Here is a 14,505-nt window from a genome sequence, read left to right as displayed (position 1 = left end):
GAACAATTGTAACTTTCACAAAAAAAAAACCTTTTAATGTTGAGATGAAATGTATCTTTCTCTGAAATAAATTTTCCTTTGCAACATTGTTGCTTCTACTTAAAATATTGTGTTTTTAAGAATTCTAGAATGTGGAATGTTTTGATGTTTTGGTAAAATATATTTTTCTCTGTCAGTTTCACTTGTTACTCTCCATCTCACAACAATCTTTACCCAAACTTACACAGGTGACTTTACAAAGCACAAACAATACCATTGCTGATGCAAACTTAAAATGAATCACAATTTTTGTGCTTTTTATTATTTCCAAATATTCATAATTTGAGCCCAAAAAATGTGATATGTGTACCAACATCAGAAATCAAAATGTAATTCCCAAAAATTTGAGGGTAATATTCTACTCTCACCCACAAAAAAACACCAAATATCATAGAATAAATCAAGAAGAATAACTCTTGAGTAGGGATGAGCTTCGAGTTCGAGTCGAACTCATGTTCGACTCGAACATTGGCTGTTCGCAAGTTCGCCGAACAGCGAACAATTTGGGGTGTTCGCGGCAAATTCGAATGCCGCGGAACACCCTTTAAAAGTCTATGGGAGAAATCAAAAGTGCTAATTTTAAAGGCTAATATGCAAGTTATTGTCATAAAAAGTGTTTGAGAAGAAAAGAAGAAAACCCCGGCCAAAATTAAAAAAAAAAATGACGTGGGGTTCCCCCTAAATTCCATACCAGACCCTTCAGGTCTGGTATGGATTTTAAGGGGAACCCCGCGCCAAAAACAAAAAACGGCGTGGGGTCCCCCCAAATATCCATACCAGACCCTTATCCGAGCACGCAACCTGGCAGGCCGCAGGAAAAGAGGGGGGGACGAGAGTGCGGCCCCCCCTGAACCGTACCAGGCCACATGCCCTCAACATTGGGAGGGTGCTTTGGGGTAGCCCCCCAAAACACCTTGTCCCCATGTTGATGAGGACAAGGGCCTCATCCCCACAACCCTGGCCGGTGGTTGTGGGGGTCTGCGGGCGGGGGGCTTATCGGAATCTGGAAGCCCCCCTTTTTTTTTTTTTTTTTGGAAATTCTTTTTTATTCATTTTAAAAGGCATACAAATAACAACAGGCCACATACGGCCGACAGCCACCGACTATAACACAATTGCCGGTGGACATTTACATACAAAACCACAGACATACGTTTAGAACTCCCCCCTCCCTCCCCCCCCACTGGAAGCCCCCTTTAACAAGGGGACCCCCAGATCCCGGCCCCCCCCTGTGTGAAATGGTAAGGGGGTACAAAAGTACCCCTACCATTTCACTAAAAAACTGTCAAAAATGTTAAAAATGACAAGAGACAGTTTTTGACAATTCCTTTATTTAAATACTTCTTTCTTCTATCTTCCTTCATCTTCTGGTTCTTCTGGCTCTTCTGATTCTTCCTCCGGCGTTCTCGTCCAGCATCTCCTCCGCGGCGTCTTCTATCTTCTTCTCCTCGGGCCGCTCCGCACCCATGGCATGGGGGGAGGCTCCCGCTCTTCTCTTCATCTTCTTCATCTTCTCTTCTTCTTTTCTTCTTTTCTTCTTTTCTTCTCTTCTTCTCTTCTTCTCTTCTTCTCTTCTTCATTTTCTTCTCCGGGCCACTCCGCACCATGCTGGCATGGAGGGAGGCTCCCGCTGTGTAACGGCGCTCCTCGTCTGACAGTTCTTAAATAACGAGGGGCGGGGTCACACGCACGGTGACTTGACGGGACTTCCCTGTGACGTCACGGGGAATGCCACAGGGAAGTCCCGTCATGTCCCGTGCGTCAGAGGGGGGCGGGGTCACCGGGTGGCCCCGCCCCCCGTTATTTAAGAACTGTCAGACGAGGAGCGCCGTCACACAGCGGGAGCCTCCCTCCATGCCAGCATGGTGCGGAGCGGCCCGGAGAAGAAAATGAAGAAGAGAAGAAGAGAAGAAGAGAAGAAAAGAAGAAAAGAAGAAGAGAAGAAGATGAAGAAGATGAAGAGAAGAGCGGGAGCCTCCCCCCATGCCATGGGTGTGGAGCGGCCCAAGGAGAAGAAGATAGAAGACGCCGCGGAGGAGATGCTGGACGAGAATGCCGGAGGAAGAACCAGAAGAGCCAGAAGAACCAGAAGATGAAGGAAGATAGAAGAAAGAAGTATTTAAATAAAGGAATTGTCAAAAACTGTCTCTTGTCATTTTTAACATTTTTGACAGTTTTTTAGTGAAATGGTAGGGGTACTTTTGTACCCCCTTACCATTTCACACAGGGGGGGGCCGGGATCTGGGGGTCCCCTTGTTAAAGGGGGCTTCCAGATTCCGATAAGCCCCCCGCCCGCAGACCCCCACAACCACCGGCCAGGGTTGTGGGGATGAGGCCCTTGTCCTCATCAACATGGGGACAAGGTGTTTTGGGGGGCTACCCCAAAGCACCATCCCAATGTTGAGGGCATGTGGCCTGGTACGGTTCAGGAGGGGGGGGGCCGCACTCTCGTCCCCCCCTCTTTTCCTGCGGCCTGCCAGGTTGCGTGCTCGGATAAGGGTCTGGTATGGATTTTTGGGGGGACCCCACGCCGTTTTTTTTTTTTTTTTTTGGCGCGGGGTTCCCCTTAAAATCCATACCAGACCTGAAGGGCCTGGTATGGAATTTAGGGGGACTCCCACGTAATTTTTTTTTTTCATTTTGGCCGGGGTTCCCCTTAATATCCATACCAGACCTGAAGGGCCTGGTATGGAATTTAGGGGGACTCCCACGTCATTTTTTTTTTTTTAATTTTGGTTCGGGGTTCCCCTTTGGGGAATTCCCATGCCGTTTTTATCAATGAACTTCTATGTGTATTGTCGGCAATGCAATAGCCGCAGGTAGTTTTAAATGGCTTTTTTCCTTCAAAATGTCATTTTGCTGTCAGACTGTTCTAAACACAGGAAACATGCGCCCCTTTACAGGCATACTATAGACATCCCCCAGCTACTAAATTTAAAGGGATATTACACTTTTATTGTTTGACTTTAAGCATTATTAAAATCACTGCTCCTGAAAAAACGTCCGTTTTTAAAAAAATTTTTTGCATTGATCCATGTCCCCTGGGGCAGGACCCAGGTCCCCAAACACTTTTTATGACAATAACTTGCATATTAGCCTTTAAAATTAGCACTTTTGATTATTCATGTTCGTGTCCCATAGACTTTAATGTTGTTCGCGTGTTCGAACAAACTTTTTTCCTGTTTGCATGTTCTGGTGCGAACCGAACAGGGGGGTGTTCGGCTCATCCCTACTCTTGAGTAATGTAATTCCATCACCTGTATGTCCAAAGAAATGCAGTATTTATGTGTTTTTATGTGTATTTATGTGTATTTATGTGTAGTTATGTGTAGGAGGTTCTCAGACGTGTCAGCTCTGTGGCTTAGATGTTAGGACTTCTGCTTAGTATCCCTGAGTGTCTGGGTTCAAATCCTGAACATGCCGCCTCATCTCCCAGGTCCTATAACTATGTCTAAATGTAGTATTTATGTGTAGGAGGGTTCCACTACCATTGTAAATCTTTTCCAGATACACTATTTAGCCAAAAGTATTGGGATGCCTGCCTTTACACACACATGATCTTTAATGGCAGCCCAGTCTTAGTCCGTAGGGTTAAATTTTGATTTGGCTTTGTAGCTAGAACAGCTTCTGGGAAGGCTGTCCACAAGGTTTAGGAGTGTCTATGGGAATGTTTGATCATCCTTCCAGAAGTGCATTTGTGAGGCCAGGCACTGATATTGGATGAGAAGGCCTGGCTCCCAGTCTCTGCTCTAATTCAGCCAAAGGGTGTTCTATTGGGTTGAGGCCAGGACTCTTTGCTGGCCAGTGAATTTTCTCCACCCCAAACTTGCTCATCCATGTCTTTATGAACCTTTGTTTTGTGCACTGGTGTGCAGTCATGTTGGAACAGGAAGGGACTTTCCCCAAACAGTTCCCACAAAGTTAGGAGCATGAAATTGTCCAAAATGTCTTGGTATGCTTAAGAGTTCCCTTCACTGGAACTCAGAGGCCAAGCCCAACTTCTGAAAACAAACCCACACTATAATCCCCCCTCCACCAGATCATTTGAACCAGTGCACAAAGCAAGGTCCATAAAGACATGGATGAGTGATTTTGGGGTGGAGGAACTTGACTGGCCTGGACAGAGTCCGACCTCAACACAACAGAACACCTTGGGGATGAATTAGAGAGGAGACTGTAGGTCAGACCTTCTCATCCAACATCAGTGCCTGACCTCACAAATTCACTTGGAAGAATGGTCAAACATTCCCATAGACACACTCCTAAACCTTGTGGACAGCCTTCCCAGAAGAGTTGAAGCTGTTATAGCTGCAAAGGGTGGGCCAATTGAGTTTTGAATCCAATACTAATACTGGGATGTCATTACAGTTCATGTGCGTTTAAAGGCAGGCATCCCAATACTTAGGCCAATATATTGTATATTGCTTGTTACACTGAGCATGACTATGGACTTGGGGCTGGTTCACACCACAGAGATGCAGAGAAAATGTGTGAGGCTGCCTGGTGGTTAAGTGGGTAGCAGTTCTGTCCAGCAGTACTTGGGATGTTGGTTCAATTCCCCAACATGCTAATCCTTGTGTTGAAGTTTATATGTTCTCCCTGTGTGGGTTTCTCACTACAATCCAAAGACATGCTGGCATTTTATTTGTCTCCTGTTGAAATAGGTTCTAATGTAAGAAAGTTACTTTTGGACATTTTAATTTGGAAGCTCATTGCAGCCAGGGACTGATGTTAATATTTGTTAGCACTAATCATGCCCAAGGACTTGGACATTTAAAATTGTAGGGTTTACACTGCACAGGTACATATGCTTAGAAAACTGTTGCTTTATTTATGTGGATGCAAATGGACTTTGATCTTTGGCCTGTAGTTGGAGATTTGATGCACATAGCCAAGGGCTAACACAGTTGTGAATAGTATTATGTGCTCCTGCCCATCAGGTGCAATCACTTTAGACATACATGAAGAGATAGATTGAAAGATACTGGTGGGCGTGTATGTCTATTGGGCGTGTGTCAGTGTGCTAACAATACAACCTCTTTTATATAAAGGCCTGCAGTGGGGGGGGGTTCGTTTGGCCTGAGAAGGTCAGGTTTTTTGCTGTGACTTGTGGGGGAGAAGGAATGATATTGTGCCTATTGACAAACACCCAACTAGGGATATTTGCTGAAATTCTTGTGCATTTTTTCAATCAAAAGTGGGTTTATGTGGCCATGCTGTCAATGTTGTGTGTGTATTATACAAAGAGAGGCAGGGGGTAAGGAACGGCCGCAGTTGGCTGCTTCTGTCGGCCGATATCCCAACCCCCCACACAAGGAGAAGCAAGGGGGGACTATTACGGTACTGAATGTAGTTGAGTATTTAGTAAGAGAAGGTAAAGAGGGAAATAGTGGTATGATAAAAATTGAATTTTAATAAGAAACAATATTAAAAATTATTACAATGTCACATACAGTTGTAGTTCAAAGCAAAGGCAATATATACAACCATACGGATTACACCCAATAATAACAGAGGGTACATATATAGCTTGGATTCTCGACCAGTTTCGCGGTATTCACCGCTTCCTCAGGAGAGTAAAGTCTATAATGCAGCATAGGAAAAATGTAATGAATACAAACAAATCCACAGATACATGGAAAATGTATGGTTGCAGCAAGATCATTAAATAATGCATTAAACAATTACATACAAATTAAATACAATAAGGACAAGCTCACCCGTTCAGGAATTCTCTGTGGGTATGTAGGGCCCCATATAATTCCCCTTGCGGTGAACACAGGGGATAGCAAACAGGCTCTGGTGAATAAAATTTTTTAAATAATTGATTTATATAGGTCACTAGACCAGGAGGTAAGAGAGAAGTGACCTATATAAATCAATTATTCAAAAATTTTATTCACCAGAGGCTGTTTGCTATCCCCTGTGTTCGCCGCAGGGGGAATTATATGGGGCCCTACATACCCACAGAGAATTCCTGAACGGGTGAGCTTGTCCTTATTGTATTTAATTTGTATGTATTTGTTTAATGCATTATTTAATGATCTTGCTGCAACCATAAATTTTCCATGTATCTGTGGATTTGTTTGTATTCATTACATTTTTTCTATGCTGCATTATAGACTTTACTCTCCTGAGGAAGCGGTGAATACCGCGAAACCGGTCGAGAATCCAAGCTATATATGTACCCTCTGTTATTATTGGGTGTAATCCGTATGGTTGTATATATTGCCTTTGCTTTGAACTACAACTGTATGTGACATTGTAATAATTTTTAATATTGTTTCTTATTAAAATTCAATTTTTATCATACCACTATTTCCCTCTTTACCTTCTCTTACTAAATACTCAACTACATTCAGTACCGTAATAGTCCCCCCTTGCTTCTCCTTGTGTGGGGGGTTGGGATATCGGCCGACAGAAGCAGCCAACTGCAGCCGTTCCTTACCCCCTGCCTCTCTTTGTACTAGACATTTGGGATGATGGTACTTTTATTTGGTAATTCAATTTTTCTAATGTAGGCACTCTTCCTTATTGTGTGTGTATTGTTCCTGTCTGATCATGCAAACATCGTTTGGAAGCATCTGCTGACCTTCTACCCTTTTTAAATCTCGTTGTTTAATCGTGTACACCGAAATGCAGCTTCTAGCAGACCATGGTCACCAATGTATGTATGTGTGGATTGTGGGCTGGTGGTGGGTGTTTTGAATAAGTCTTTTGTAATATTATGTTGGAATACTTTGTAAGAATGACTGTTAAGTATGTTTCTATAATCTTGCAGATAAAAATGTGATGTGTTGCCCATTATACACTGAAATTAAAGCTGTGTCCACTATAAGGTTTTGTCAAATTTTAGATTGTAAGCTCCTATGAGCAGGACCCTTAAAATCCCATTGCTAAATGTAGCACCATATATCCTGTCCAAATTTTTTTGAAGCTAGTAAATGAATGTACATTTTTTTTTTCTGCTGGTAAAATAAAAGTACATTATTGAGCTTTGTTGTGGTGTTTTTTTTTCTTCTACTTTTCTTTCTCTTTAGTTTTTGTGGGTGGTGGTCTTGGGAAAGTGCAATATCTCTTATATCTTATTTCAATATGTATTTGTGCACCAAAAAACGAATCTCTTCGCCCTGGTTCACATTGATGCTACTTTGAAATCGCGCTACTTCACTTGAAGTAGCACGATTTCAAAGTAGCAAGGTCAGCGTGATTTCAGCTGATACTTGATAGACATCCGTGTGGCTTCATACACAGATATCTATTGAAGTCGCACCTGAAATCGGCAAAAGTAGTGCAGGAACTACTTTAGCAAATTGGTGCAGCGCCACAAAATCGGTGTCACATCAATTGGAACAGTGCTATTGCTGCCAATAGTCATGCAATTTGATCTCTCAAATCGCTCCAATGTAAACCTAGGCTTCTGCATACCTGCAGGAAAATGATAAAGGTGGAATCTTTATATATAACAGTCGTGGAGAATTGCAGGTAATGAATTCAGCTGGTGGAAGGCAGTGTTGTATGTGTCAGCTTTAGTTCACATTGGTGCGATTTGACATGTCAAAGCGGTAGCAATTGCACCGTTTTAATTGGTGCGACTTTGGGGTGCAATTTGTATTGATATCAGTGCATAAACCTGCACAGATATCTCTGAAATTCCCCCTGCAGTCGGGACTGACATGCGGGAATGAAATTGTGTGATTTCAGCTGAACGATTTCCTCCCTCTGTCAGTGTGAATCAGGGCTCAAACTGGGCCTTTTGTTTTTGTCATTCACCTGCTGCTAACCCAGGGAGACCATTTCTTATCGAACGCCTTTAAATATCATAAGTAGAAATACAAATTTGCATATCTGCAAATAAACAAAAATAATAAAATTCTAATCGTGGTTGCGATCAAATATTCGCAGCAGCGATCAAAAGAGTGTGGTTTCACCTTCTGACCCAGAAATAAGTCATTGTAATCACACGGAAGTTCCTGTGCTGGTGAGGATCTCCATCTAGGTGGACATGGCGAGGTCCCTCTTTAGCAAAGAGGAGGTGCTGCTCATTTTCCGGATTAGGGTATGATATGTACTTGTGCTTAATCAATGTGGGGGTGGATGTGGTAGTTATATTTGGAGTGGGTGGGGTTCATTGATTTGTTTGGCATCCCCACACATTTGCTTCTGGCCCATGTGCACACATCACTTCCTGCATTTGTTCTGCTGATGTAAATGCAAGTATAATTGAGAGCTCCTTTCTATTAAAATATATATGACTTGTTTCACAGTTGGGCGACTTTGGACCTCCGAGTTGCTTGACAAGTTGTACCCCATGATTCTCAATGATAACTAGGGATGGGCTGAACATCCCCCCTGTTCGGTTCGCAGCAGAACATGCGAACAGACAAAAAAAAGTTTGAACACGTGAACACCGTTAAAGTCTATGGGACACCAGCATGAATAATCAAAAGTGCTAATTTTAAAAGTTAATATGCAAATTATTGTCATAAAAAGTGTTTGGGGACCCGAGTCCTACCCCAAGGGACAAAAACGGCTGTTTTTTCGGGAGCACTGATTTTAATAATGCTTAAAGTGAAACAATAAAAGTGTAATATTCCTTTATATATCATACCTGGGGGGTGTCTATAGTATGCCTGTAAAGTGGCGCATGTTTCCCATGTTTAGAACAGTCTGACAGCAAAATGACATTTCCAAAAGAAGAAAAAAGTCATTTAAAAGTGCTAGCGCTAGTGCCGGTGTTCTGCTGAGAAAGTTCCCCCCGGTGGATTACGACTCCCCTGTACTGCGCAGGCGCAGCGTTTGCGCAGTACGAACCGCCAAAAGTAGCCGAAGCTGAACACCTGTGAGTCAGCTGTACACGGCGCCTGTAACAGGGCCCCTCGCATGCTCGATTCGATCGCCACGCTTTGGGCTTCGCTCGACATATTTTGATTCTAACTCTATGTCCACATGGATGGTGGGGCTTGAACCTGGACTCAGGGCAGAATGTAGTGCGCAGGTGCAGTGTAGAGCTGACAATCAACTGTTAAACTTTGGAGGCTCTGTAGTCATTCGTACTGCGCAAACGCATCACATGCACAGTACAGGGGGGTCCTTATCCGCATGGGGGAACTTTCTCGGCAAGACACTGGCTTTTAATGAGTTGTCGGTCCCGACAATACACATAAAAGTTCATTGATAAAAACGGCCTGGGATTCCCCCACAGTCCATTACCAGGCCCTTTGGGTCTGGTCTGAATATTAAGGTGAACTCCAAACCAAAATTAAAAAAAAAAAATGCGTGGGGGTCCCCCCAAATTCCATACCAGGCCCTTCAGGTCTGGTATGGATTTTAAAGGGAACCCCGCACCAAAATAAAATCCATACCAGACTCTTTTCCAAGCATGCAACCTGGCAGGCCGCAGAAAAAGAGGGGGGATGAGAGAGCGCCCCCCCTGAACTGTACCAGGCCACATGCCCTCAACATGGGGGATGTCCCCATGTTGATGGGGACAAGGGCCTCATCCCCACAACCCTTGCCCAGTGGTTGTGGGGGTCTGCGGGCGGGGGGCTTATCAGAATCTGGAAGCCCCCTTTAACAAGGGAACCCCCAGATCCCAGCTCCCCTGTATGAAATGGTAATGGGTACACTGTACTCCTACCATTTCACAAAAAAAGTGTCAAAAATTGTAAAAAACACACAGACACAGCATAGGACAAGTCCTTTATTAAAAAAGAAAAAAAAATTCCAGCGATGTAATCCTTCCTCGTCCCGGGATATGGAGAAAGACGCCGCCACAACACGATCCGCCTCCATGGGAGGAGCCCACTGAATGACGCTAGACCTGCTGTGACAGTTCTTAAATAGCTGAGGGGCCACTCATGACGTGCGTGGGTGACTCCGCCCCCTCTGACACAACGGGGAAACGCCGTGGGGTTACCAGTGACATGTACATGTGACCCCGCCTCCCTCTGACACCACAGAAACCCCCTGTACATGTCACTGGGTAAACCCGCGGTGTTTCCCTGTTGTGTCAGAGGGGGCGTGGTCACCTGCGCACGTCACGGGTGGCCCCGCTCTCAGCTTTTTTAGGACTCCCCATGTTGAGGGCACGTGGACTGGTATGGTTCAGGAGGGGGGGCGCTCTCTCGTCCCCCCTCTTTTCCTGCGGCCTGCCAGGTTTCGTGCTCGGATAAGGGTCTGGTATGGATTTTTAGGGGGACCCCCACTCCATTTTTTTTTTATTTTGGCGCGGGGTTCCCCTTAAAATCCATACCAGACCTGAAAGGTCTGGTATGGATTTTGAGGGGGACCCCCACGCCATTTTTTTTTAAATTTTGGCGTGGGGTTCCCCTTAATATCCATATGGAATTTAGGATTTGGGGGGACCCCCACGCCATTTTTTTTTTAAATTTTGGTTCGGGGTTCCCCTTAATATTCATACCCGACCCAAAGGGCCTGATAATGCACTGTGGGGGATCCCAGACCATTTTTATCAATGAACTTTTATGTGTATTGTTGGGACCGACAATTCATTAATAGCCGGTACTAGAGCTAGCACTTTTAAATGACTTTTTTTTCCTTTGAAATGTCATTTTGCTGTCAGACTGTTCTAAACACGGGAAACATGCGCCCGTTTACAGGCATACTATAGACACCCCCAGGTACAAAATTTAAAGGAATATTACACTTTTATTGTTTCACTTTAAACATTATTAAAATCACTGCTCCTGAAAAAACGGCCGTTCTTAAAACTTTTATTTGATACATGTCCCCTGGGGCAGGACCTGGGTCTCCAAACACTTTTTATGGCAAAAAACTTGCATATAAGCCTTCAGTGAGAACTTTGGATTTTACAGGTTCGAGCCCCATTGACTTCCACTATTCCAGCATATGTGATCTGACAGGCATTATTGCCGGCAATAGCGCTGCTTTCCATTTGCATTAGCGCTGAGTTTCTGAGAGTTGAAGTCTTTCTGGCCTTTTTTGAGAGCTATTTTTTGGCACTGCAGGATAATTTTTTGGCGCTATAGTAAATGACACCCACTGCCTCTTTTCTCTAAAAGTAGCCTGAAAATTTTGCTGGTAATTCCTATCAAATTATTGGGATTCTGAGGAGGCAAAAACATGTAGTCTCCTGTAAGCAGATAATATTAGAACAGATTGCAGGCTAGAGAAGAAGTTAAACGCACTTCTACATTTGTGGGGGGATGAAAACCTTGCATGTTATATGAAATGGTGGTAAATTTAGAGGTAGACATCCTAAGTTGTTATAAATATTGGAGGGTTGGTTTGTACTACTTTGATGAACATACAGTATGTATGATGGAGGAACTCAAGCAAAAAGATGAAAGTGTGTGAGGTGGGGGGGGGGGGTTAAGGTGGGAGGAGTAAGAAAAATGTAAAAATTATTATTTCATTCCAGTGATATAATTTGTGGATCCAACTCACAAAAAAACATCTCTAGCTAAGCATGAAATGGTCCTTTCCATATTATTATTACTATTATGATGATTTCCACATGCTCACCTGACCATTTTTATGCTTTGCTATATGTACCTTTTGGTTAATTTTGCAACGCTTTTCTGTATTTGGCCTTTGGTTGCATTTTTTCAGTGCTGGTTCAATGTACTGTATATAAGACTTTAAGGGGTGGTTAATATGTTAACGCCAGCGCCTCCTGGCTTTTTAAGAGGTTTATTATGCTGCAATTAGGGGTGGGGTTTCTGATCATGTGATTGCTGTGATTAGATTTCACAATGGTCACATGATCTGAAAGCTCCCAATTGCAAGTAGAGATCAGGAGCTTTCCATTAGCCGCCGGTAACTGTGCTCTCGGCACAGCTCTGTTTACATTTTGATATGCATACATGCGGCCTCTCAGTGTTAAGACCCACCTTCTGAGAGGCCGCATATATGCATACCACTGGTGCAAAGAGATAAATAAAAGATTAGATGCTTTTTTGAGTTTAACAATCACAATCTGATGCTTAATATATATTATATATTCTTCTAATAAAGTAACAATTATAATTTAATCTTTTGGTGCAAATAGACCATTGAAGATCAACTTCACATCTTTCAGGATGGCTAGAAAAGCAGGTATGTACTACTTTTGTCTTATTTTAAACAATAAAACAATTCAGGTGTAAACAATGTGTGCACAATATCTAATCTATTTATGTAAATATTTAACAAAGGAAAAAATATATATAAAAATACCATAGAGCAGAGTCTTCCTAAAAGATAAGCTCAACTTTCTGAACATGTTACATATAACACTTTCAACATCTGCCCGCTCACATCCCCTGATCCCTTTTGTGGCAGCGAGCCAGAGATCATCTGCCACAAATCGCAATTCGAAGAGGGCATGGGTGTTTGGGGCGCTGCCCACACGGCCGCGTCATTGATTCACAGATCCCTGTAAATTAATGAGCTGTAAGTACTGACAGCCTTTGTGGTGCTGAGAGCACTGTGGTAGTTCATTGATTTTTCCTGTCAGTGTAAAACTAAAAAAGGTAGAGGTGCACATTAAAAACTACAATTCATAAAAGTCCATAAAGAAAGAGTTCACAGGAAGTCTTCTGAAGTTAAAGTGAAGCTAAATAGCACATAAGTGAGGAAACCACCACCGGAACCCAATCACACTGCCTCTTACCCTCCTCTCAAGACCCTCATTACAAAGGTCAAACATGCAATGGGCAGCAGTCACGTGAAATCACCAGTCTCGGTATACAGAGCTCGATCAATCACATAGAGGGACAAAAACAGACACTCCTCATTGCAGTGCAGAGATCTCAATCCAGTTTAATGTATGATAAAAAATAACACTGACCTGGTAGAAGTGTACACATGCATGTCTTGGTTAAAAAAGCAGCATTCCCAACCAGCAAGATGGCCACTGCATCTCGGCATACAGAAGAGTTGTACATCACCAGCTCCTCCCTATGCGTTTTGTCATCAGATGACAGATCATCAAATGACTTTGTCATCTGCCTGCCCAGATGATGTGCGATGTAAGGGCAGACAGCTTACAGTGACACTCTGCAGGAGATCTGCATGGGACCAGCGAGCATCTGATTGCTGGTGCAATGCTTTTCAGGCTCCTAAAACAGAAAAAAGTAAATGCACATTTTTTACCTGCAAAAAGAATGCGCATTTATTATTTTTTGTTAAAAGGTTAATTTATCCTTTAACCACTTCACATAAAAAACACGTACCTGTACATCATTTTGTTGAAGTGCTTATACCGGGGTGATGCCTGCAGCCAGAGGCATCACCCGGTACAATTTTTTAGAGCTGGTGGTCGGCTTTCTTGTGATAACAACTGATGTGGCTAGTGAAAATCAAAAACAAAAATAATGAGTGCAGCACTAAAATATGAATTACAATAAATAATGTGTGTCCCACATGGAGTGGATACTGCTGCAATAATCAAAAACTTCAATGCAATATACCAGTCCTCATAAAGTGCAATGTGCTCTAAGCACCTCATGAAATCCTAATAGCAATAAGTGAATATTACAAATTAAAGTGCAATGTGCTAAAACAGTGTCCTTATAACAATCAATGAATAAGTGAACACTGTGACAGTCCATAATATATTAAGTTAAATTAAGTTGATGTGATGACATCGCATATATACCATGTGGCTAATGAGCCGCTCGGCCATTATCACAAGCAGTGGGAGGGGATGTTAGGGTCTCCCATCCCACCACATCTGCCAGCTGGCCACAGACCAGCTTCACAGATCCCTGTAAATTAATGAGCTGTAAGTACTGACAGCCTTTGTGGTGCTGAGAGCACTGTGGTAGTTCATTGATTTTTCCTGTCAGTGTAAAACTAAAAAAGGTAGAGGTGCACATTAAAAACTACAATTCATAAAAGTCCATAAAGAAAGAGTTCACAGGAAGTCTTCTGAAGTTAAAGTGAAGCTAAATAGCACATAAGTGAGGAAACCACCACCGGAACCCAATCACACTGCCTCTTACCCTCCTCTCAAGACCCTCATTACAAAGGTCAAACATGCAATGGGCAGCAGTCACGTGAAATCACCAGTCTCGGTATACAGAGCTCGATCAATCACATAGAGGGACAAAAACAGACACTCCTCATTGCAGTGCAGAGATCTCAATCCAGTTTAATGTATGATAAAAAATAACACTGACCTGGTAGAAGTGTACACATGCATGTCTTGGTTAAAAAAGCAGCATTCCCAACCAGCAAGATGGCCACTGCATCTCGGCATACAGAAGAGTTGTACATCACCAGCTCCTCCCTATGCGTTTTGTCATCAGATGACAGATCATCAAATGACTTTGTCATCTGCCTGCCCAGATGATGTGCGATGTAAGGGCAGACAGCTTACAGTGACACTCTGCAGGAGATCTGCATGGGACCAGCGAGCATCTGATTGCTGGTGCAATGCTTTTCAGGCTCCTAAAACAGAAAAAAGTAAATGCACATTTTTTACCTGCAAAAAGAATG

The 14,505-nt window shown here is 43.1% G+C and overlaps 1 protein-coding gene across 3 annotated transcripts in view; it reads left to right on the top strand.

Annotated features, from left to right (window-relative positions):
* The window catches only part of LOC141148289 (up-regulator of cell proliferation-like), a 165,152-nt gene that overhangs the window by 66,732 nt on the left and 83,915 nt on the right, over window positions 1-14,505 (top strand). For 2 of the 3 annotated variants that reach the window (XM_073635578.1, XM_073635579.1), the window contains one exon: window positions 12,074-12,120. The exons of the other annotated variant lie outside the window; for it this stretch is intronic. In XM_073635578.1, the coding sequence (XP_073491679.1) occupies window positions 12,105-12,120 (16 nt within the window). In that variant the 5' untranslated portion in view covers window positions 12,074-12,104. The remainder of the gene's footprint in view (window positions 1-12,073; window positions 12,121-14,505) is intronic. 3 annotated transcript variants of the gene reach the window in all.

This window comes from Aquarana catesbeiana, linkage group LG06 (genome assembly GCF_042186555.1).
Source record: "Aquarana catesbeiana isolate 2022-GZ linkage group LG06, ASM4218655v1, whole genome shotgun sequence".
Taxonomy (NCBI): Eukaryota; Metazoa; Chordata; class Amphibia; order Anura; family Ranidae; genus Aquarana; species Aquarana catesbeiana.
Note: the sequence above shows the minus strand (reverse complement) of the source record. Positions and strands in the feature narration are given on the sequence as shown.